The 25,431-nt window shown below is 33.5% G+C and overlaps 3 protein-coding genes and 1 long non-coding RNA gene across 4 annotated transcripts; 2 read left to right on the top strand and 2 right to left on the bottom strand.

The window, feature by feature from the left end:
* Positions 1-111: 111 nt before the first annotated feature.
* Positions 112-6,379, top strand: LOC145567768 (uncharacterized). Its single transcript, XR_014095735.1, has 5 exons — positions 112-221; positions 574-764; positions 3,356-3,420; positions 4,243-4,357; positions 6,228-6,379. It is a non-coding gene; the product is annotated as an uncharacterized LOC145567768 (long non-coding RNA).
* Positions 6,380-6,813: 434 nt separating this feature from the next.
* On the bottom strand, positions 6,814-7,473 carry LOC145567766 (uncharacterized). Its single transcript, XM_081627145.1, has 2 exons — positions 7,115-7,473; positions 6,814-7,026 (listed from the first exon to the last, which is right to left on the bottom strand). The coding sequence occupies exons 1-2, from the start codon at positions 7,394-7,396 to the stop codon at positions 7,018-7,020; spliced, it is 291 nt and encodes a 96-aa protein (XP_081483271.1). The 5' UTR covers positions 7,397-7,473; the 3' UTR covers positions 6,814-7,017.
* A 10,378-nt stretch (positions 7,474-17,851) lies between these two features.
* Positions 17,852-19,866, top strand: LOC145567764 (putative WRKY transcription factor 41). The gene is made up of 3 exons (XM_081627143.1): positions 17,852-18,183; positions 18,294-18,422; positions 18,950-19,866. Exons 1-3 carry the CDS (start codon positions 17,852-17,854, stop codon positions 19,572-19,574), a joined length of 1,086 nt encoding a protein of 361 aa, XP_081483269.1. The 3' UTR covers positions 19,575-19,866.
* Positions 19,867-21,437: 1,571 nt separating this feature from the next.
* Positions 21,438-25,431, bottom strand: LOC145567765 (uncharacterized). Its single transcript, XM_081627144.1, has 4 exons — positions 24,947-25,431; positions 22,084-22,101; positions 21,799-21,986; positions 21,438-21,687 (listed from the first exon to the last, which is right to left on the bottom strand). The coding sequence occupies exons 1-3, from the start codon at positions 25,314-25,316 to the stop codon at positions 21,799-21,801; spliced, it is 576 nt and encodes a 191-aa protein (XP_081483270.1). The 5' UTR covers positions 25,317-25,431; the 3' UTR covers positions 21,438-21,687.

Here is a 25,431-nt window from a genome sequence, read left to right as displayed (position 1 = left end):
GCCCATTTTCTTGCTTTATATCTTGCTCTGATCCTACTTTCTTTTCCTGAAGTAGGCAAATACTGACTTATTCCATTTGCTTGGTGTAGGACATTTTGAATTGCTCCTTTGGCTCTTATTGCCTTCACACTGATTAATGATGATTATGACATCTGAAGTTAAGTTGCAGAGGGCCAAGACTCCCACTTAAAATCTGTCTCTATTCGGAACCTATTCTTTAGGTAATAAAAGAAGCTTCCAGTCACCCTTCTGATCAAATTGTTCAATAAATGATTTAATGTATTTACTAAATGATAATTAACCAAGTGCTGCTGCAAAATGCTGCTCTACTTAGCATTATGGGTCCAGAATAATGATCCAAAATGTGTTATATCACCAATTGTGTGACATAAATTTTTGACTTGTTCACAAGACATAGTACTAATAAAACTTGAAAAATTTATTGTAATGTTATTTGCTCATTATGCCCATATATGTCTTCTCTTGGGGATTGTCTGTGCAAAACTTCAGCTTACTAGCCTACTTTGTTGATCAAAAATCTTCACTGTTTTAATTGATGGACTGGTAAATCAGATTTCAGCATCACATTGACGAAGTGATCCAAGTTGAACCATTGTATTGAAATCTACTCCATTCAGATTATCTGAAATAGGCGCTTTGTTAAAGAGATGTGAAAGCTGCACCCACTATCTCAGCTACAAAGAATCAAAAACATTATAGCTTGCAGGATTCTCTACAACTCTCTAGTACTTCGAATCTATCAGGTAAAGTAAATATACTGTCTTCAATATCAATTTTTTAACTCATTGTTGCCCGTAATTTTAATTGTAATCAAATACATCCTACCACTCCTTTCAGAATATTATCTCTTTGGTCTTTGAAAGAGGGGTATAATCATAGAAGTCTTGACTAATCTATATCCATAGATGATGCATGTGTTTTTATGATATCCATGTCACTGCAAGTTGAGGAATATGGCTTGTTACATCTAATTAAGTATGCTAATTAATGAGGAATTATTCTGATCCTCTCATTATATCAGGAAAGATACACTGAAGAACAAGTATAATTACTTTAATTGTTCTTAGCTTTGTTACCATTCTAGCTGCAAGTTTGTGATCTGCTTTTATCACTTTTCCCTTCATGTTTTGGTTAAATAAACAGAATCTTAGGTTTGCAAACCAGTTGGTGTAATTGCTGTCTTTTCTATATATATATATTTTTTTCACTTATAAAATCCTCGCAAATAGTACCTGTACCAGAACTGGAGAAATAATACCAAAAGCCAAAATAACACATAGTTAGGCCTTGTTCTCTTCACCTGATTATTGCTGAACTTATATTTATTGAAATTAAATTATTTTTGCTAAACTTAATTTATTTTAATACTAAACATAAATTAGTTACTCAATACTATTTAAATACGATGGAGAACAGGGCCTTAGTGGTATAAGTCAAGCTCAAGGACCACAATGATTGTCCACCTTACCAAACATGTTGTTTATGGAAGTCAATATAACTAAATTTGTAAAGGAAGAGCAAAAAAAGTACAGATTTACAAGTTCAATATGTTCAAGTTGATGAGGTTAGAACGAGACGATTAAATTCTCAAGTTTAAAACCTGACAGATTCAGTTTAATGGGGAAAGCAAATGATAGGGAGAGAGTGAACTTTGAGTAAAACACTCGCCGGATCAATCCTACCTACATCAAACTACTTGAGGCTACAATTATCCGCTTATATCAAGAATTTGATAATAACCTGATTATTTGTTCATTTACTGATCATCATCTCTCCTTCTGCACCCAAGAGGCTTCCTTTTATACCTGTTCTTAGCTGTTCTTCACTTACAAGTTTCAAACTAGTTTCTCCATTTGACATTTTAAGGTCAAAGTTTATCGGTTTTGACTGCATTTTCTTACTAATATGTACAAAAAATTGAATATTATCGATATTGTTAGATTTTTTAATGCGTGTTTTCAAAAATATCAAATTTGTACTTCTATTTGTACATAATTAAAGATATTATCAGTAGACACACTAAGAGAAAGTTCTAAGAATATGCTTGATTGATAAGATCACTTCTTCCCTTGACAATACGCCTTTCTGCTTCTTAGACTTTTTCTTCTCAGGAATGTCTGACAATTGATTTTTGTATTTGATAACACTGCTTAGCTAGGGATAACAATGTGTACATCTTGTCCTCTCTAGACTTCATGTCCTCATTACTGACAGGAAATATGCTAATTATTGCTGTTGAATTAGAGAACTGATATTTTTATAACTCTGAGCTTCATGATACAATTTTTTTTGTAGGTATATTAATCATACGATTAGTCTGATGTGATTTATCTGTTTTTTTTTTTTTTTTTTTTTTTTAAGCGTTTAGCTGTTATATTGAAAACTTTATAAAAACTGGACAAGAATTAATCCATTTCTTTAGGTAAACTATTAAATTAAAACTTCATTAAAAGTAGAGTACATCATTAAACAACATAATGTAAAGTTACAGCACAATACCAAACCCTAGAGACTAGCCCAAGCCAAGAGGCTAAGGGGTGATTTTTATTTTACTAATAGTTGCTGTCACTTTCCCAGAATCATGTAGGCACGCAGCAGGCATTACTTAGTACATCTGCAAATCATAAAAGAGCCATATGAATAGAGCAAGTTAGGCGACAATATAATCATACAAAAAAGAAGAAAAATGTTAAACTAAAGCTTATATAGAAATCTTTAGATATCATTATGAGCTTTTAGAGTCAAATATCTTGAAAACAAAAACCATATTTTATGAGTGATTCCATGGTTCCTTTAGTTTCCCTGCTCAAATTTTTTTTTAAAATTCTTAATAGAAGTGTTTGTAATATAGACCAGCGCTTGAGACTTGTAAAAAGTAGTTGAAACCAAAAGATTGGACACCTATAAGTAAACCCTAAATAAATAAGTAGAAGCTAAGAAACGCGTACCCTCCTGTATGGATCATAGGTACTGTCAACAATACGCTCTTCCCTCCTCTCAATGTATTCAGTTGGACCATGGTGGTGGTGGTGGTTGTTGTGGTTGTGTTTGTGGCCCCCAGACATGACTTCACTCACAATTTCCTTTACAACTCCGGCCACCCCATTTTGGTGGTGGTGGTTTTGGTTGTAGTTGTGGTGGGGTACACGGTTTCCATATTCATCAATCCTGTACTCAGCTGAGTAGTTGCCATATGGACCCTCACGAATGACCTCTCTGTCAGCCTCGTAGTAGTTGCTTTCATAGGGACGGTTAAGGTATGACATTGTTGTTGGTTTGCTTAGGAGTGCTTTGGGACTAATGCAATGATTTTTTTTTTTTTTCTATGCTTCAGTAAGATGAAGATAACACACTGACATGGAGGTCCTTATATAGTGGTGAATATGGGGATATCTTTAGGTACATTTTCTCATTTACATGCATGAATCGATATTTTTTTTATTCTCCTCTTTTGGTAAAGGACTTGCCAGCATTCTTAGATGCTTTTAATGTTCATCTAGATGATTGTGGCATCTATAAGGCCGAGTTGTAGACTTGTAGGTGTAAAAAAACAAGTGAATAATCGTGTCCATTTGCACTTCAATGTCTTCTTCGAATCCAACTTTCCTTTCCTGAAGCAAATTCTTTTTTACTACAATATCTTGGTGAAGGGAAATTTGATATGCTCCTTTGACACCTAATATTTTCATGCTGAGAATTATAGAATCTTTGAGTTGAAGTTTCTGAGCTGTCAAATTATTAATGTTTAGAACCTATTCTTGACCCTTGTTTGATGAAAGAAGCTTAAGGTCACTCTTTAAATCATCAAATCGGTGGTTAATTTTCTTATTTATTTTGTTCCTTATCTTCCTTTCTTAGTATATTTTTCGCAATGATTTTTGTTTTATTTGAGCCAAAATTGCTATTGCAGACCGCCTTTTTCTGTCCAACGTGCTAATTCAAAATGTAATTCACCAAAAATGTGAACTAACATATCGAATTGTGAAATAACTGAAAAGGCTCTCAGGCAAATAGAAGATATTGGAACATTAACATGAACTTGTAAATTTTTTCTTGTATTTCATTGTTGGCTCTATTTGCCAATCAGCAAAGAAAGTCATTTGTATGAAGCTGTTATTTACTGGCCTAATTTGGCAAACTAAAATATTACTGTTTTGGTTAATTGGTAAATAAACTTTAACTTTTAGTGTTACTATTGATGATTAGTTTTGTGTTGAACAGCTATTGGTGCAGAACCCAATTTAATAGTCTGAAATAGGTGCTTCGTAAAAGAAGTGTGAAAGACGCAGAACTTTTTAGCAATCAAGATTCCTCACAACTCTCTTGGATTCGCCTGGTAAGTGTTCACTCTTTTATTTCAACATTTTCAAATCTGTAATATTGATCACGATCAAAGATAATAGGCATTTCTTGGAAGTACAGACATACAGGGCAATGCAATTGATCAAATATGATTTTTAACCATGTATATTTCATTCTCACGTCTTTATCCATGGATGATGGTTATATTCTGTTATTTATGTCTTTGGAATTAGCTGAGAAATATGGACTTTTAAAATTGAATTAATTGGTTTGAATATAAATCTATAAAATTCTATTGCGGTCATTAGTAGAAGATTAGAACATGGTTTCATAATTCATACATGAGAGAATGTGTTCCAACTTCTAAGTGTTTGGTCCCATGAATCCTATCCGCAGCCATTTTATTATTTTCACTTATCAAAATGCACTTATATTTTTGTATGTCTGTAATGGGATTGAGTCTTCATTCAGTAATGAAACTTTGTAGTTGGGGAAAGAAGACTGAAATTTGGTTGATGCTATAGATTGGGATTCAGTTTGCACATTGCAATATTTGGACTTTAGTGTATATGTTATTTTTTCGGCCTCTTTCACCTAAAGATTCTATACTAGTAAGTGGTAGTTGATCAAAAGGGCCATAATGGTTTTTGACTTTTTTCCACCCTGCTAAGCAATTTTTTTTTTCCAGAAGGCAAACTTTAACCAATTGATTTATTCATGAACAGATCAAGTTATACTGTCCAAAAAGTACTTGCTCTTCACAACTGGTGTTGCATGATAGGTTTGGTCTAGACTCTAGAGTGATTGAGTCTGGTAGTCTTTTAGCTAAATGTAAAGATGAACCAAAATTTGCATATTAAATCCAAATATGTTAAGTAAATAAGGTTAGAAGAAGAAGGTTTATGTAAGGTTTTTGCTAAAAAAAAAAAAGTCTGACTTTGATCACACTGCCTTCTGCTATTACTATAAAGGCTCAAATCAAGGATATTGATTAGACTGAAGTTCTTTTGCCAAACTCCATGAGTTTTGAAAGCTATAAGTTCCAGAAGCTTATTCAGGCACTATTTCTGTTGGTTGTCAGTTTAATCATATACAGTCTAAGAGCCATCCTTTATGACAAGTTTCTTCACTAAACACTATCTTCAGTCCGAAAGTCTGCACAGAAGAAGAGTTCATATTTATCAATTAAGATAGGCTGTGGCTTTCAAGTTTTACAGTCATCCTCATCACTTCGTAGTAGGTGAATTTTGCATTTTTGCCTATGCTGGCTGGGGTGGGGGGGGGGGGGGGGGGGTGTTGAACCTTAATTCCATAATTTGTTCTTTATATCTATCTTGGATAGTAAATAACACAATGAACTTTTTATAGCTTTATTAAGATTGAAAGGAGATATATCTGCAACAACCAGTAATCCAGTATTAAGAAACTGGTTTCATATGTAGTGCTGTAGTGCATATCCTTGTGGGTAATCAATAATTTTTTGTGATATAGTGCAGATTACGAGCAAGATTATATTTTGCTTTATGAACAAATTCTGGGGGGAACTTAGCTTGCAGGATGTTGATAGACATCTTGTTCCATCCTTTAAACATGCTTATTACTACTCTGAAAACCTCCTCAAGTTCTGTACAATTCGATAATGTTCTTGTAACTGCCTCTTGAATGTGTTTGTTGCATTTGTGCTGTTCAAACACTTGGGAGTTGGGGTCTGTCATTTGTGTAGTCTAATCCATATCCCATAATTACAGAGTACATAAATTTTTTTTTTCTGGATTTATGCAAAGTGCATTATAGATTTATATAATATATTCTTATAATGCCGGTTTAGGCAAAGTGTGTGTTAAATAGAAATCGCAGCTGTTGTTTAAATTCTTACTTCTAACTTATTTGTTCATAATTTGCAGATGATGAAAATGGAAGCAAAGAAAATTTGACAGACATGTTTGTTATATCCTCTAAATCTGAAGCCGGCTTAAACATCATATTTTGAGTCTGAAAGTGTCCAAAAAAGCTCTGTTCAGAAATTTAATGATCTTGTGAGTACCTTCTGAATGTATATGGCTAGCTTGCATTTGTGCTAATCAAACATATTGGTCATTGTAGTCTTATCCTTTATTTCAGCTAAATGAAATTAGATTTTTATATTAGGCTTCTTTCCTGTCTACTGACTAGTGACTGATTGACTGCTTGTTATTACTTTTTAGAAACATCTGATTGCTGATTATTTCAGCACTAGTACCCTCTTATTACCAAAAAGTTCTTAAAATTTATTTGTTTCGGATATCTCATAGTATTAAACACTCAAAATTATATTCGGGACAAGGTTGAGTACATCTTGTCCTTTTTGGACTCGGCCATAGAGAAGAGAATTGTTAGTTCATGCTGTTATAAGGGCATGGGATTGCTTTCTGAAGAAAGATCAGGAGCTGCAAGGAAGGCTAATATTGATTTAGTGCAATCTCATATCATTTGACAGGAAATGACTCCCTGTTTTAGAAAGCAAAACACCATATATTATAACTTCATAATGGAACCGAGATACAAAGTCAAACAACAGTAGGTTACATTACAAGATAGATAAGCACACATTATACCGAATACCATCCCATAGCAACTAGCCTATGTGACTATGTCTAGAGGCTAAGGGTACATTTTATTATACTAATACTGTAAGGGTCATGAAGGTTCCAAGCCTTAGTACATCTGCAGAACAAAAAATAGTGGATTAGCTGATGGAATAATCATTCAGAACAAAAAAGAGTAAATAAGTAGAAGTTGAATAAACACATACCCTCCTGTATGGATCATAGGCAGCATCAACAATGCGCTCTTCCCTCCTTTCAATGATCTCACCTGGTACACCAAGGTGTTGGTGGTGGTGGTGGTGGTGAGCAGGGACTTCACTCACAATCTCAGTTACGGTGTTTCCCAAGCCATTGCGGTGGTGGTGGATGCGGTTTCCATATTCATCCACCCTGTAGTCAGCTGCGTAGGAGCCATATGGACCTTCACGGATGACCTCTCTCTCAGCCTCATAGTAGTTGTTTCCATAGGGGCGGTTGACGTATGCCATTGCTGTTGGTTTGCTTAGGGGATTACTACTATGATTGATGGTTTGCTTTGTTTGAGTGAGAGATGCAAATGAGCAATGTCCATGGTGTGCTTATATAGTTGAGAAAATAGGAATCATATCACTTCGTACTTTGCATGCTTCATGACCTGACGAATCTATTCCTTGTGTTTTTCTTTTCTTTTTATGTCCTAATATTACGATTTTACACTATTATTATAGGACTATTATGATTTTGGTGGAGTCTTTCTGGCACAATCTGTTCTAGTAGTTGATATTGTTAGAGATTATTTTTCTTTTAATTACTACTCCATCCATTTCATAATCTTAGTCCCATATATTATTTTAGGCGTTTTAAAAATATCTACCCATATTAAATATATTTCATTTATAACTTGATTTTTTTTATTTTAATTGATTGTGAATTGATGACATGACTCCAAGTAAGGAAATTTTTACCTTAAATTATGCAATTATGACTTGTGCTTTCCTAATAAAAAATCAAAAAAGTTAAATAAGGTAAACTAATTATGAATTATGTTGTACTTTAATGTTAGATTCCAAATATATTTCTTTTCTTATTTTATGTGATTGATTCCATATGAGACTAACATTATGAAACGAAGGAAGTAATATAAATTATGAAAATATGATAATCAGATATTACACATTAAAATGATTCTAATAGGATATAAATGATAATTGGTTATTTATTTATTTTTATTTGTACAAATAGATGGTCAAAGTTACTAAGTTTGGCTTTTTTTTATGTGAGTTGAACAAAAAGAACGAAAGTAACAGATGGCTTCTTTTTTTTTTTTTTTTTTTGTGTGTGTGTGTTATTAACTTATTATACACATTTTATTACAACATATAATCCTTGTCCAAAAAAAAAATTAATTACTACATATAAAATATACTTACATGAGTAATAATTATCGATCTTAGATGGATATAGGATTAAGAAACTATCAGTATAAAAATTCTCAAACAATACTAAGGGTCTGTTCACTTCAGCTTAATTTCAATTCAGTTCACTTCAGCTCCTAATTTCCTTCTCTCATAAAATATTCATTTCAGTTCAATTCAATTCAGCACTAATTAGTTCATTTCAACTCAGGTCAGTAAATATGAACAGGTCCTAATATGCACCAATTTTGCATGAATTTTATACGGAGTAGTAAACTTACTAACTGTAAAATACTCAATTATGAAGCTTTTTTTTTAGTTTTTTAGAAGTAAAATTTTCTTTTTCCTCTTAATCGGAATTTATCTTGGTATTATATATCTTCAAAAACTTGTGTAGGATACTCAAATTTTTTTTGATTATCCTCTTATACTTTGTCTACTAAACACGTAATTTTAATAATAGATCAGACAAGAAGTGTATCAACATAGATGATTGGACCTTTGATTATGTATACTACTCTATACTCTCGCTTGTTTATTGAAAAACGAAAATATGGTTTGTAAATATTACGTAGTACTATATAGACATATACTCTAGGCCCGTAATCTTTCGTGTGATATTACACGCATAACTTACAATTTTTTTTTTTAACCGAGCAAAACTTGATTTATTGAAGATGTTTACAATTCACAATTAACCAAAACCATAAGGTTGTAGGATTAGTTACCACGTACTTTGAAATCACAGGGAGTACTTTGAAATCTCGAGAGTATAGTGATTAGTGAGGAATTGAGGATCCCTTAAAGCTTCCCTCCTAGACCACTCGGACCTTCTTTTTGCCTTAAAAATAGAGTAAATATCGTTTTTTTTTTTTTTTTTTTGGTTTTATTTTCTTTGAACACAATTTTGTAAACTTAGATTATTAAATATAAAAAAATTATATATATATATATATATATTAAAAAAATTTTTAAAAAAAAAGTACAAATAAAAACTTGGAAGCTAACTAGAAGCTCATTATCGAATAAAGCTTTATTTTCCTAAGTAGATAAAAGTGGAATTTTATTCCTTTGATATTTCTTGTTAAGATGTATGAACATACACTTGGAGTTATGCTGCTGAAATTGCGATGTTATAGGCACCAAATCTACAATATATAGTATCTTTCTTGGTTGGTCTAAATTGTCTGAAGATGACTGATGATCCTTTTGTCATTGTATTAGAACTTGTTCTCAGATTATGAAAACTACTTCCACTTAATTTTCTCCCTTTTTCATCTTTGTCGTATTATTATTAGTGCTAAAGTTTTATTTGATGGATTGTTCTCATTTTATTTTCTTACTTTTATTGTACGAGATGGTCGATCAAGAAGCTATTTCAATACAGGGGTGAGATACTTATTTCCACGTATAGCTTTTTAATACTATAACTCTCATCTCTTTACTTGCTACTTTTGTACTGTAACGTTTATTTAAAATTTGGAACATGTATGCTATTTAAGAAACCTTTACAAGTTTGAACCTTTTTTTTTTTTTTTTTTTCCTTCTCTAATAATAAATTCATAGTAGTTTGAAATGTAAAGTTGATTCAATTGTGCTATTTGAATCAGTTAAGGTAATAACTCATTAAATTGTTGAATTTAAGGCCTAGCTAACAAATATGGACAAAGAAATGGATGATTTACTAAAATATGGTTACTTTAAAATTTATTTACACTTTTGCGTCGGAATAAAACTTAATTACGGAATTACTGTCCACGTAGCCTCGAATAAGTTTATTTTTGTTTTTTTAATTTTTCAGAGTAAAACTGCTACCTCAAGTAGCGGTTTATATACTAAAACCACTACTTGAGGTAGCGGTTTTACCCTTTATAATGTTACTCTGTATCTTTAGTTGGAGTGTACTAAAGGCAAACCGCTACCTGGTTTTAGACTATAACCGCTACTTAAGGTAGCGATTTGTCTTTAAATAAAAAATTACCCCAAATGTATTACCGAGCTTACGTGGACTGTATATTCGTAAATAAGTTTCATTCCAACGCAAAACTGTAAATAAGTTTTTTAAAGGAAAAATTGTCAAAAATAATACAAACTTTCACCCATCCGCTAAAAACAAGTTGAACTATCGATTTTTTCTAAATAATACAAACTTTGAGGGGGCATCCGCTTTAAATGAGATATTTTACCTACAACCTATATAGCCGGTTAACTTTTTTTTTAAATTTGATAAATTCATTTAAGATTTTAATTAACTGCTAATTAAAACTTTAACTACAGCTTATTAAAAAAAAAAAACTTTAACCTTGATTAAATAATTAAATAATTTAAAAAACCAATTAATTAAAAAAACCTCACCCCTCACCACTAGCAACCCCTCCTCCCTCACCACCAGCAACCCCTCCTCTCCCCCATACCCGGCGGCGCCAACCAGCCACCCTGCCGCGACGGCCCTCGCCACCTATTCCTACCCCGCCGTTGTCCTCCCCTCCCCCGAACCACCAGCAACAAAATCACCTCCCTCCCCACGAAACTGTCCTGCTCCGTCCCTGAAATCCCTAACTGTAGGAAGTCGGAGGAAGTGCGGCAAGCCGCGAAGAAGATTCTATAGGCGGTGGAGTGGAGGTCGAGGAGAGAGAAGATGACAATGGGTTTGGAAATCGGCGAGTGAGCTCCTGTCTCGGAAGAAGAGCAACGACATTGTTGATTGTTGAGAGAGAATGAGTGAGGAGAGAGAAACTTGGAGTCGGGGAAGGGAGAGGGAAGAGGTAGGGATATATGCACGGGTCGGGTCGTCGGCCTGGGGTAATGGGGCGCCGGCAAGGGGTTGCCGGAGAGCCAGGCGCAGGGGAGGCAGTTGGTGCGTCGGCTGGAGGTCACCAGAGAGTGGAGCGCCGGAAAAAACGGGTGGTTAGGGTGTTTTTTTTTAAAAAATTAATAATAATAATAATAATAATTTGATTGAACCCTTAAAAAAATAATAAATATAATTTTATATCTTTTAAAAATTAAAAATATTTAGGGCGTGTTCGACGCTAGCGTTTGAGTAGCTTTTAGTGGTTTGACTTGGTCAAACCACTACTTAATAAAAAATGTGAGTGTTTGGCAAAGTAGTGGTTATGGTAGCTTTTAGTGGTATAAGTAGATTTTATGAAAAGTTAGAAATATTAGCTTTTGAAAGTAGAGGTAGCTTTTGAGGTAACTGTTGAAAATTTAATCTATAGTTTTTAATATAATATACTGATTTTTATATGTAACAGCTAGTCAACCGCTACTTTACCGAACACTCATACCTAAATTACCTATCTTCGCAACTACAGCTTGTTGACAGCTAAAAGCTATCTACACAGCTTACAGCTACCTTCACAGCTAACAGCTACCTTCACAGCTATATTTTGCCGAACACGCCCTTAATAAATTTTAAAAAATCAAATTAAATTGTCCAACCAATTAAAACAATGACACGTGTCCCGCATACCTATTAATCAAGTAAGCAACAGGTCATAACCTGTTTAAGGGTCTGTTCAGATTTACTTAATTTCAGTTCAGTTCAGCTCCAATCAGTTTAGTTCAGTTCAGCTCCAATCAGTTCAGTTCAGTTCAGCTCCAATCAGTTCAGTTCAGTTCAGCTCATCTCCTAATTTTCCTCTCTCATAAAATATTCAGTTCAGTTCATCTCCAATCAGTTCAGTTCAGCTCCAATCAGTTTAGTTTAGTTCAGTTCAGCTCAGTTCAGTAAATGTGAACAGACCCTAAAGCGGATGCCCCTGAAAGTTTGTATTATTCAAGAAAAATCGAAAGTTCGACTTGTTTTTAGCGGATGGATGAAAATTTGTATTATTTTTGACAAATTTTCCTTTTTTAAAAGCTATATTTTTGTAAATCGTCCCAAAGAAATTTAATAAATAGAATGACCTTCACCTTAAACATATTCAGTACGTTTTTTTTTTTTTTTTTTTTTTTTTTTTGAGGAAACCGGCCTCGGCAAATATTATACTACTATAAGATCAATGTCCCTCAAAGTCAACAAACTTTAGGAAAAAGGACCAAGATATACAAACTCATCGCAATCTCTCAAAATAATTAGTTACAAAGACATACAATCAAGTTTATTTTTTCAAAAGATTATAGTGGATATAATTATGTTCACGTTCTTTATGAAAATTTTATAGTGGTCGATTGAAAGGCCACAATAATGTTTTAATGATTGACTTTATTTTCTTCAACTAATAAAGTACGAAGTATATAGGTATATTTCTTTATTATTGGTATAAAATAGTATCATTAACATTTTCTTCTATTTATCCAATTTTTAATTTCATTTATGTAATATTTATTTATTTTTATTTTTTTTATGTTGCATTAAAAATTTTAAAAATTTTATTTGCGTTGTAGAGATTATAAGGGGTGGCAAACCCAAACCACAACCAAATCCTATGAAGAAAAAATTTACATAAGCTTATATAAGTTAACTCTTCATAAGCTTATACTTAAGTTCTTGTATAATTGGTTATCTAAACTTTAAGTGGTTGTGCATGTTTTTTTCTTCATGATGATATTTGCCTAATTTGCCAGTTTAATACTTCTAACTCTAAACCTATAGACAATCTCTTAAGACATTGGAAAAGTAACAAGATAAACAAAGAGTGAACACTTTATTTAATTAATGGTTTTGAAATAGAATCTTAAAATAGTATACAAATGGAAATGATGTGGACGAGTGACAAATGAAGAGATAGATCGCTTAAGTGTTTTTTTTTTTGTTTTTTCTTTCCCGATTTTCCCTAATTGTTTGCTCATCTTTAATTAAGAATCAAAGTTTATTAACTTTGACAGTAAAATTCAATGAATTATAGGAAGAAAAAACAAAATAGTAATATAAAATCTAAATATATTCATAATCGAATATATTATTTGGAGATAGTCAAAATGATGCAAATAATTAAGGACAGAGAGGAATAACATTGATGTCACCCTAAGTTGGTCTCTTTCAGTAGAAGTTGGATTCGACACGAAATGAACTAAGCATTTCCAAATAAACCGGCTCTTAAGTATGCATACTTGCACGTTGCACCACTATATAAGCACACCATGCACGTTTTCCCTTTTGCATAACCTCGAACATCAACCAAAGCGAAACAAAACTACAATTAAGAGCTTAGAATTGTAAACCATCCAATTAACCCACTATGGCATACGTGAACCGCCCCTACGGAAACAACTACTACGAGGCGGACAGGGAAGTCGTCCGTGAAGGTCCATATGGTGGCTCGTACTCATCCGAGTATAGGGTCGATGAATATGGTAACCGTGTGCTTCCAGTTGGTCACCACAACGAGGTCGTGGCCGAGGTTGTGACTGATGTCGTGCCAGGCCACCGCCACCATCACCACGGTGGGCCAACCGAGTACATCGAGAGGACTGGTGAGCGCTATGTTGACAATGTCTATGATCCCTACAGGAGGGTATGTCTTAGCTTCTTTTTTTTTTTTTTTTTTGAGAACCAGCTTCTTATTTTAAATTATAGTTTGTTATCAAATTTGAGTTTTCAGACATTCTGATTTACGGAGTACATATAATATTATATCTTCTCCGTTTTATATTAGATGACACATAATTTGTTTTGACTTCATTTTATGATTTCATGATAAGAAAAAATAAAGTCATGTTAAAAAAATGTTCTCGTAACTAACTATACAAATAAAGTTGTTACTGTATTATATATGTAAAACATCATTTGTTTTACAAGAAGAAGAAGAAGAAAAAAAAAAACTCTCAAATTGAAGTTAAATCAATTTCCATCATATTTTTTTTGGCTTAATTTTTTCTTTTATTTGTGTTTAATTAATTCTGTTACGTATAATTTGTTCTTTGGCAATGAAATAACGTATTTTTCGTATTTTGCAGACCTACTAAGAGAACAGTAAGAGGCAGTACGACGTAGCAACTAATTATGAGTATTATTAGAAGAATAAAAGAGACCTAGTTAGTTTGCCTTAGGCTTGGGCAAATTACTACTGTATTACCTATTTGGTAGAGTTTGTGATCTGAGATCATGTATTAATCTACATAGTTTATCTATACGACTATACTTTGTTTGTACTCCTCGTTTATTATAGATTATAAAGCTATAGTTAATCATATATATATTGTCTTACACTCTCGAATTTCATTTTACTTAAATGGTGGAGTTTTGGACTTTATGGGGTGGGGGTTATCAAACAAGTCAAATCTCGTCTACATCAATATCATATATGACTTCTTAGACTCCAAAAGAAATGAAATTGATTTAGATGATATTTGACTAATATGAATTTGGAACCAGTATAAAATTTTCGAACATATATTTAAAGTTCAATAATTAGGCCTAGACAAGATAGTCAAAACTTCAACTAGTCGGACAGAAGGGAGGGAGAAGTAGTTCTAGAAAAATATGGTACGAATATGTACAAATTGGTTTGTAATTACATACGGAGTATAACGGAAATTTCTAAGTGGCACAAATTATTGTTGGAAGAGAAATAGGACGAATGTCGTACCACAAAGAACAACTACAAATAGGAGCATTTACTATGTTTTTCTTAGAAAATTCAAATGGTGAAAGAGTAGTCAAATACTATGTAAATACTTCGAACCAAATGTAGTTGTAAAATTATAGTTTGTATAAGCTTAGGGAAGTGCTGAGTGCATGTAATATTACTCGTATATCATTGATGTACATTGAAAAAATCACTCGTTTTTAAATAAGTTACTTCCAAAATTATAAATATAAGAGATGAACCGAAAACTACTCGTAATATACATATAATTTGTGTATCTTACACTTCTAAATTCTAATGTAACTATTGATTTCAAATCTTAAATGAAAGTTTAAGATTGTGTACTTGAAACAGTGGATCCAACGAAACCAAAAAAATGCAAGTTTGATTGGTTAAGTTGTTGATAAATGATAACCAATATTATCAAAAACATAAACAAAATGCATGTAGAGACTTGACCATCAATCAGATCAATGCCTTAAGATTTTTTTAAGTATCCTAGTTGTACGTGTTAGGTTTATGAATATCGTGATATGTTAATCGTCTTCCTAGTAAAGCTAGGTATATCCGTTGTAGCAATATCACTAATACTTCCTCCGTTTTTTTTTTTTTTTTTTTTTTTATAGTTGTAACACACATTTTATCACAATATTTAAGAAACGTGGATCTCACATGATATAATATACTTAGAATGGGATTAAAAGGTTGTTAAAAGTTTAATCAAGTGGGCCATGAGCTTTAAATAAAGGTAATACTCTGTAGTACAATTTTCATCATAAACACTTTCCTTTTATAGTGTGTTGCAACTATTGTGACATTTGTATTTTAGGAAAGTGTTGCAATTATAAAGAAACAAAGAAAGTATTTACTAGTATAAATACATGTTTAGTGTGAGCATAAAACCTAAGCTGCCTACTCCTAATTTTGTTTCACACGTACTAAACTTAACCCAGTTCAAAATGCATAAAAGTTAATTTTTCATGATAGCAAAAACATGTTTTTGTAGGAAAAATAATAACTTAGGACTTGTTTTGCATCATTTTTTATTTTCAGTTTCTTTTTTTTTTTTTTTTTTTTTTTTACAGGAAATAAGAAAAAGTGTTTCCACTTTTCTATTGTCAGTTTTCAAAATTATTATGATTTTGATAAATTTAAATAATTTTTTATTCATTATGGGACATATATTGTATACAAAAAACCAAAAAACAGAAAAACACAACAATGCCAAACGAACTCTTAGCTTTTAGTGCATACCATAAACAGGGTCAAGAATTGTCGAGATCAGACATAATTTAATTACCATGCACCAAGAGATGGTCTAAAGAATGGAAACTTTGAAAATTAAGTACCAAATTGAAAAACCCAACCTAATTCAATTCATAGGAGATTTGAGACAATAACGTAGAGGAAGGAGCCATGATGTGCTCCACGTACTTGGGTAAAAATATGCACTTCACTGGGTTATCAATTATATTGTGGTTAATTGGTCATTAGTTTCGGATTTAGGTCTATTTTGTCCAAATGGAGTTGAGAATGTAAATACAGAGTACAATATTAAATTTTTTATTTTTTATTTTTTTAAAAGAACGCTAGCCGGGCAATATTATTAAAACACATCAAGTTCCGCCAAAATTGTGAAACTTTGAGGGAAATTTTTGGTCCATACAAAGCACGATTCACTAACATTATATTGCACATGTGGGCATATATTAAACATACAACATGTGGGCATTTAGTTTATTAAACATACAAGATTTTTTTTTTTTTTTTTAAAAAAAAAAAAAAAAAACTACATTTATCTCTAAAAATTACCTATAATTACTATATTTTCTTTAAATAAAAATCATTAAAGAGAGTTTTTGACAAGTGTGAATATAAAATCGATCAAATATACAAAAATCAAATAAGTGTTTTATCCGAGTTAAATTTTTATAATTTAGGTCACTTCAAACATTGATCATCAGATTCATCACCATAAATGTATAACTCCATCTTGATCTGAATAATTCAAGCTAGTTCGGATTCAGTTTAACTTCACATCATTAATTTCGGATATCAACAAATAAAGTCTTATTTTACCACTTCTCGAACAAGGGGGTCAACAAGACAATAACAAACCACAAAAAAATAAAAGAAGAAAGAAAATATGAGATAGGAAGTCATTGTCTAGGACTAGGAGGACCCATAAATCATTTAGCCTTAGAAAAAATAAACATTGCACAATATTTTCTGATTCATAATTTTATAATACATAAATTAATAAATTACTACAACCTTAAAAATACTAGTCCTAATCATTGCTTAAAGTAAGAAAATTCAATTATCCCATGAATTATTTTTTTAAAAAAAATATATATATATATACACGCGGAAACGAAAGTTTGAACGAGTCCAAGCCCTTTTTATTCAACACTTAAATTAAAATCAAAACTATTTTTTTTCAATAATTGACCAATCAAAACAAAGTTTGAAAAAGTCAGCACTATATACAACACTCCAATTTTTAACTCATTTTTCATCCCTTGTTCTTTACTCTCAATTTCTATTGACCATAGACTATTCTTCTGCAGGAAATTTATACTTTCATTTGTCAACAACTTGATTGTCAGTCAAATTCTCTCTCTTTCCTACCACTTTATAAATCTTTCCTATATAACCAACTTCAATTTACACCCTTTTGAAGCATAAACTCAGCACTTCTCTTTCTCTCTCCTGCTTCAGAGTCTCAGACACATTTTTGAAACAGTTAAACTTCCACTCTGCCTTTTTTTACAGAAAACACCGGCAACTGTAAACTTTCCCGGTTTCTTTTCGTTACTTGATCATCCTCTTCTTGTAAGTGTATGTCTTAATACGTATTCGTGTTATGCCCTGTAACACACCTGAGACATGCAACTTACATCAAGAGAGTAACAAGAATAGCTGGTGATCGGGTATACGACTGTACAACAGGCAGTTCAGATAACCAGAGCAGCATTTTGCATTTCTTTCACTCTGAAGAATTACAAGGGAAATGGAAAACGGTTGTGGCAATTACGAGCAAGAATCATTGATCGTGGAGCTAAACCAGGGGGTAGCGCTAGCTAAACAGCTGAAGGCTCAAATGAGTTCAGAAATACTTGCAGGTGAAACTAAAGGAATGTTGGCACAACGGATACATTCTTGCCTTGAGAAGGCTCTTTTGATTCTGAGATTGGGTGGGTCAATGGAACAGTTTCACCAGCATTTAGTCCCATCAACCATGGCGCCTGAATCACCACTTTCGGTCATTGAAAGTCCTAAGAGTGAAGATTTGAACCCTGGGATTCATGTTCAACAAGATAGCAGAGAGCCGTCAAAAAAAAGGTAAGACTTTCAAGCTGAGTTTTAATGCTATAGTCCTTGAGAATTCTACTACATTTCCTGGTTACAAAGACCTCGAGAAGTTTCTAATAATTTTGGGATACTTGTTGCAGAAAGATGATGCCAACTTGGACAGACCAAGTCAGGGCATGCTCTGAGAATGCAGCCGAAGGGCCACCCGAGGACGGGTATAGCTGGAGGAAGTATGGTCAGAAAGATATACTCGGAGCCAAACACCCCAGGTAAGGTTTCTGCTTCTCAAGATAAAACTAATACAGTAAAAAGACAAAAAGTCCATCAGAACATGCATATTTATCATCAGACCAGGTCTTTGTCAGAAAATCTTAAACATGTCCAAATAGATCCTAAGGTCTCTAGAAAGCAAAGACTTGATCAAATGTAGACCAATCCTTTTTTGTATATTTTCCCTCCACTGTTTCAACTAGAAACTTAAAAGAAAACTCATGCAATTCCTGTTTAAAAAAGTAGGAATAATATGCATAACCTGACTCATGAAAGGATTTTTTTTTTTTTTTTTTTTAAGAAAAAAAAAAAATCAAACTACTACAATTTTGACTATAAATGTACAAAGTGTACATCATATCAAAGGTAGGACTACAATAAAATCTCAGATCCCTATTAAATTTAAAATAATAAACTTAATACTTATATCATAACAATCAGCCTTTTAGGTGATTAAGGGGTAATTAAAGTAGAGCAAATAACTAGAATCAGAATCTAACAGCAAGATTAATTTCTTCATTTACAGAAGCTACTACAGATGCACGTACCGGAACATTCAAGGCTGTTACGCTACCAAACAGGTGCAACGAAATGATGAAGATCCCATGCAATTCAACGTCACCTATAAGGGAACTCATACTTGTACACTAGCCCCACGTTCAAAGTCTGCACCAACATCACCACAAAAACAAGAACGCAACAAACAAAGCAATTTTCCCATCACCCACTACCAGCAGCCGCCCGATATGCTGCTAAATTTTCAGACAGGGCTAAGAGTTGACATTCAGAGCCTAGAAAATCAAGAGACAGGATTTTTCTTTCCTACAAGAGATTTTGGATATGAAAACCATGCCTTTACTCCGTCAACAGTCCATAACAGTCACCCTAGTAACAGTTTTCCTCAGTCGTTCATACAATCACCAGCCACCTCAGAATCAACTTATTTCTCCACATCACCTTGCAAGGTCAGCACCTTTGGAGGAGTTAACTATGGACAACATTTTGAATCAGATATTACAGAAATAATTTCAGCTACTACTTCAGGAACCAACTCCCCAATAATAGGCATTGATTATTCAATGGATCCATGGGAGGGTTTTCTGTCTGATAACCAAGCATTTCCTAACAGCTTCTCTCAAGCTAAAGAATAATGTCATCAACAGCAAGAAAACAATCCAACATGTAATCCCATGGTTGGCTATTTTTGGGAAAGTTCAATTTGAGCATTTCATTTAATTAGAGAAGACAGGCAGAGAGGATAAACAATAGAATCATTAGTTACTTGTAAATTATCAGAGAACTAGCATCTAGGAAACAAACGGGGTTAGTACCTTATATAACAAAATAGGGGGAAGCTTGTCCTAGGTTTATAAGGAGTCAGTGGTACAAGCAAAGAGCTTCATGCTAGTTGACGACAATTTAATTATTTAGTTTTTTTTTCTCCTTCCCTTGTAACCTACTCCGTAAATTCTTTAGTTAACTAAAACAGCCCTTCAGTCAATTTTTATGAAAACAGAGTGAATATTGCAGTACAGAAAAGTATCTTACCTTCAATTCGCTTCCTTTTTTTAGTAAGACAGATGATGTCTAGTTCAAGCCTTACAAAGTCCTTGCTCTATCCAAAGGCTTACTCCTCCTGTATGAAACAAAAATTTTGCAATGTCTCGGAAAGATTTCACATTTCCTAAATTAAAAGTAGTTTATGATTGAATTCTCTGCCTTACCCCAGCTTACATTTTATGGTGGAAACTTCCCAGAGAGAATGGGAAGTTTACAACTATGACAAATGTTGGACAATGTTACAGCTAAATTTGGACAAAGAGAGTAGTTGTTTAAGGTTTGAGTATTTGGCAACTATAATTTTGGTATTTATTTTTGGTATTTATTTAAGACAAACAAAATTGCACAGGTACTCTAGAATGACAAGTAATATAAAACTTAAGTGACTAGAATTATGTATGAAAACAAATTAGTACTGAGCCATAGCTTACGAGTCTAGGACTATGTTCTCTTCTTAATTTAGGAAGTTATTACTAGTGCTTATTATTAACATCTCCGGCCATGTCAGACCAAAAAAATCACAATAGACCAAACCAGATCTTATTTGCGTCTGTCTATTTCCATATTTTTGGAAGTTCGTGGAAAAACAAAACAGCTATGAAGTGAAAACTACACATTAAGACAAATCTAATTAGACCCATTGACAAGTGTTTCTCAGAGTATATTTCAGTATACAAATGCAGTAAAAGTTCAATCAAACCATAGAGATAAAATAACAGATCAGATCAGAAAATTCAGATCAAACCATATCAGACCTTAAGAAATTCAAACCAAAACACATTATTTCATGTGAAGAGTACATAGTTGGGCTCTTTGCTTGTACTAGTATTCTAGTTAACACATTATTTAAAAAAAAAAAAAAAAAAAAAAAAAAGGATTACAGCTAGGCTCTGAACTGCGATGGGAATTAGCTGGGATGAAGGTTAAAGCTAATCGCAAGCACAATCTGAAGAACTTGACAGAGCTAGAATAGAGAGGGGAAGACCTTGAATTTTTTTTAAAAATGGGGGCTTCACAGCTGGAAAAGCAAGGGGAAGGCCTAATTTTATATTTTTTATATTTTTTTGAGGATTGGGGCTGGAAATCAGCTAGTGATCCAGATCTTTAGGAAAATAAGCTAAAATGAATGTGAATAGAGGAGCTCTAGTACTACAAAAGCAGGGCCATTAAGCCATATTCTCACATTGAGAAAAGGGGCAACAGTTTGGATAGTTTTGTAAGGGTTGTTTCCTTTTGAAAGGGTGAGGACTTGAGCCTTTATCTCTAGAAACTCACATAAATCGATTTGAAAAGGAAAAAAAAATTAATGGTTAAAGAAGATCCTTGTCAAGAATAATCATACCCAAGTTATAGAAATTGAATAGCACAGCGAAATGGAAATGGGGAATTAAAACAAACCCATAGTCCTATGTAAGGTCCACTTAATTTAGAGACTATTGAACCCTATTTGAAGATACAGGCAAATTAAGTAGATAATCATGTATTATCTGAATAAGAGTGTGGACAACAAATGGAAGAAAAGATGGATAAGTTTAACATAAGCAACATGTATAGTAATAAAAATAAATTTACAACAAAATGAGCTCAGGAAATCCCATCTTTCCAGCACGATATCTACAAGATGCACCATGTGGCAACATTTGGCAGTTGAGGTAACATTAACCTTCAAATTCATTAGTTGCAGCAGCAATTGCATTAGTATATCTGCAAATGTAATATGCTTATTACTCAAGACACAATCTACAATTGGGGAAACATTATAAGGTAGTCAACCAAACTCAACTAAACACAGCAAGACATGAAGACAATCCATACCTACGAGGAAGGGTTCTCCTCTTTCAATCTTGAAACTTCTTTAGATTGATTCTCTTCAGAATGTATAGGTTTCTTTAGAGCCCTTCTCAACCCCAGCACAACAAATAGGTTTGACAAAGTGAGCAGAGACTCAGCCCCACCGTGCAACCAGTCCACATTAGAGAGGGATGTTCCATAGTGTATCTTCGCTATCACCAACAACTTACTAGAATTCAGGCATCAATTCAATATCTAGTCTTTATAAACCATGAAGGATTATTAACTAATCTTGTTTAAGTAACTTACCATAGATTCCAGCAGGAACTACCAATGAGGAAGACAGAGCAGCAAAATCCAACAAGGGACAATTAGTAGATGTAAATCAGAAAGAATGAAATGCTAAAATCATATCCACAAGGACTACAATGAAAAAATTAACAAACAAAAGGCCGCAATAGAACCAACAATGTCAGGACAATTAGGTAATCTCCCAAATGGCCAGCTTTTAATTCTGGCAATCACACTCAAAATAGAAATATATCATATGTGTGAGTGTCTTTACAAAGGATAATATAAAGTACAGGAAAAATAGACGGGGATTCACAGCCAAGAAACAAAAACCTAAATATCCATTTTTTAAGTTTATAACTCACATTTGTGAGACACTTCCAGGAAGCCAGTCGCTAATGATCGCCAGGATCATAGATGACAATAGATTCAAATCATTCAATAATAGTTGACATTGGGAAGGCCAAACTCTTTTCATGGTTCAACAAAGCATATAAACCAAATTTGTATGGAGCTCATGAGCTCATCACAATCAACAAATACCTCTTAAGTATCCAGGTTTGAGGTTTTCTGCCCACAAGAATCACAATGATATACAAAGTATAACTTAGAATCAGCCAAGAATTTCCATATGAAAGGTTTTAACTATATCTTAAGGTTAGCAAAATTTTATCAAAGGATTCTTGAGGGAAGTTTACTTGAGTCCTCAAAAGCCACATGAAAAATGAATGGCAAACCTAAGATCTTTTCACACATCAAAAGCCGCAAATTATGTTATTGAGACCCTTCCTGGTGGCCCATGGAACATATGACAGAAGGTTGTAACAGTATCCCCACCGCTACTGATAGCATAGATTTCACTGGATCCACATCAGGCATGGATGTGTGGTAACAGTTTCCCTTTGTCAGGGTTGTAACTCTCCTCCTCCGAACTAACTTGCAGGCCAACAGAAAATTTCTCCATAAAGAGAGAATAAACCTTCCAATGATCGTGACTTCGTGAGACCTCGAGTGCTAAGCAATTAAGCATTGTTTAAGGAACCCTAAAGCCATATTGTTGCTATATAAAACCTACTGATCATCGTGTATTAAAACCTGCAACTTAAGCATTTCATAGCATTATGTATCACCTGATTAGCCATTCCCACTCATAAACCTTGTAGACAAATTTCATGTCTGAGCTTAGTGTTATGGATTCGAGAGCTAAAGAGTTATCAATCGCTCTAGGAAGAAAAAAAAAAATGTATAATTTAACAAATAAATCCAGTCTAAGGATCAAACTTAACCAAAATGCTATCATTTATCCCAATATTAAGTGGATAGGTTCTACATACTACATAGTGAAGCCGGAAAATTATCAATACAGGTGTGGCATCACTGACATATAACAGTACTTTAAGCAAAAAGAGAAATCATATCAATGGCCTCTTTAATGGTTGTTAAACCAAATGGCCATATAGGAAAAACACCAACATGGCTAAGGGAAGGGGAGGACCGGAGGATAGACTTCTATAAAACGGATATGATTTTATCACAAAAGAAGGCTTTTAATCAAACAAATCATAAAGGTACAAAGTCATCGAGGTTAAGATGACATAGATACATATTTATTGTTACTTCTAGCATATGTTGGATACACGAAATGTTCAGAATCAGAACATAGAAGCCTCAATCAAGCGTATGACCGTAATCCACAGCATAAGCCACTAGGTGATCAATCTCCTCCTCATTTATGACTCCATCAATATCAATATCAGTGTAATAGATTGCACGATCTGCCCTCCAACTAGGCATAAATGAACCCAGTCTCCGAAAGGCTTCCTTCAGTTCTTCCTTATTCAAGTGGCCATCACCATTGATATCATGTTTCCTGAATAATGCCCTCAGCGGCACTTCATCAATAGTTGCCTTATGGGACTCAGACTGTTTGACATTCATGTTCAACCTAGACCTAGGTGGGTTTCCAATACAAAGATCTAACTGCACTAAATCAAGAACGTTGCTGAGTGATTTTATATAGGACCTTAATATTCCCTGCTTCCTAGAACTCTGACTCTTACAATATGCTATCAACACCTATCAAAACCAAACAAACCGACTTTTCTGCAATGCTAGGAAATTTCCAATTTCTTGTAAAGACCACAGAGGGAATCAGATTCCATCCACCTTACGCAAAGTAAGCGAATCTCTGATGATAATACAATTTTCCTAATCCCTTGCCATTTCAACCACAAGGCAAGCATCAATCCACACATCAATTTATACCGTGAAGATACCATATGGTCCACCAAACTACAAATACTTTTTAGAGTTTGATAATCAACACTTAACAGGACAACAAATACAAACCAGCAAGTAACTAGTTTTCTCTTCTTCCTCAGTTTTGACTTTTGAGAATTGTTGATCCCATTTTTGCTTATTCAATAGCACCTCCTATAGTTTGCTGATCACCATGAACTTTTATAATCAGAATAATCAAACACAAAACAGTGATTAGCTACCTCTATCTCTAGTCCTCAGTTTCAACTTTCGAGCTTTCTCAATCACATTCCTACCTATCCAGACCCATTGTTTAGTTTAAATGGCCTTCAGGAATCATCCTAACTTATCTTCATAACTTATCAAACTAATCTAATTCAGCTAAATGTTATCTAATCTAATTTTGACTAACCACAGAAAGTGAGTTCTCATAAACAGCAAAACTAACAGAAAAACCATCAAATCAACAAATGTCAATATTAACAGAAAATTCCTAATAATTGCAACAAAAAGATATAACATAATAAAAAAACCCACAAAACAAAATATTTAAACAAAAATTATGACAGAAAAAATTAAACCAAAACAAAAAGAAGAATAAACAGGAGGAAGAAGAACTTACTGGTAGCACCGACAAAAGCAAGCAAGAAATAGAACCCAAAAACGGTGAGTTTAGGAGCAGACTTAGACTTGGTGATGAAGTAGAGAAAACCCAGATAAGGGAAGAGAGAGAAAGCGAAAAGCTGAGAAGCAATGCTTTGAGAATCAATGGTGGGTGCCCATGGATCTACTGGTAGAAATCCGCAGACAATTCCTCCCTTTCTTCTTCTCATTCCAATTGTTGTTGTAAAAACGCCATTGTTAAGTTTGGGGTTATCCCTAATCTTCAGAAATGAAGAGGATGGAATTTGAAGGGAGTTTGAAGGAGTTAAGGGGAAGAGTGAAGTTGGGGTTGAATTGCTATGAATTGAGAGAATGCAATTAGCTGCCATTGTTGTTTGATTTTCTGAGCTTTTTCGGTTTTTATCGTTTGGAGAAAGAGTGCAACTAAGCCACCGGTTTTTCTTTTGTGTGGTAACCCGAGTATGTGTCAATAATTTGGGTGCT

Source organism: Chenopodium album, chromosome 11 (genome assembly GCF_948465745.1).
Source record: "Chenopodium album chromosome 11, dcCheAlbu1.1, whole genome shotgun sequence".
Classification (NCBI taxonomy): Eukaryota; Viridiplantae; Streptophyta; class Magnoliopsida; order Caryophyllales; family Amaranthaceae; genus Chenopodium; species Chenopodium album.
The sequence above is the reverse complement of the archived record's forward strand: the minus strand, read 5'-3'. Positions and strand labels throughout refer to the sequence as shown.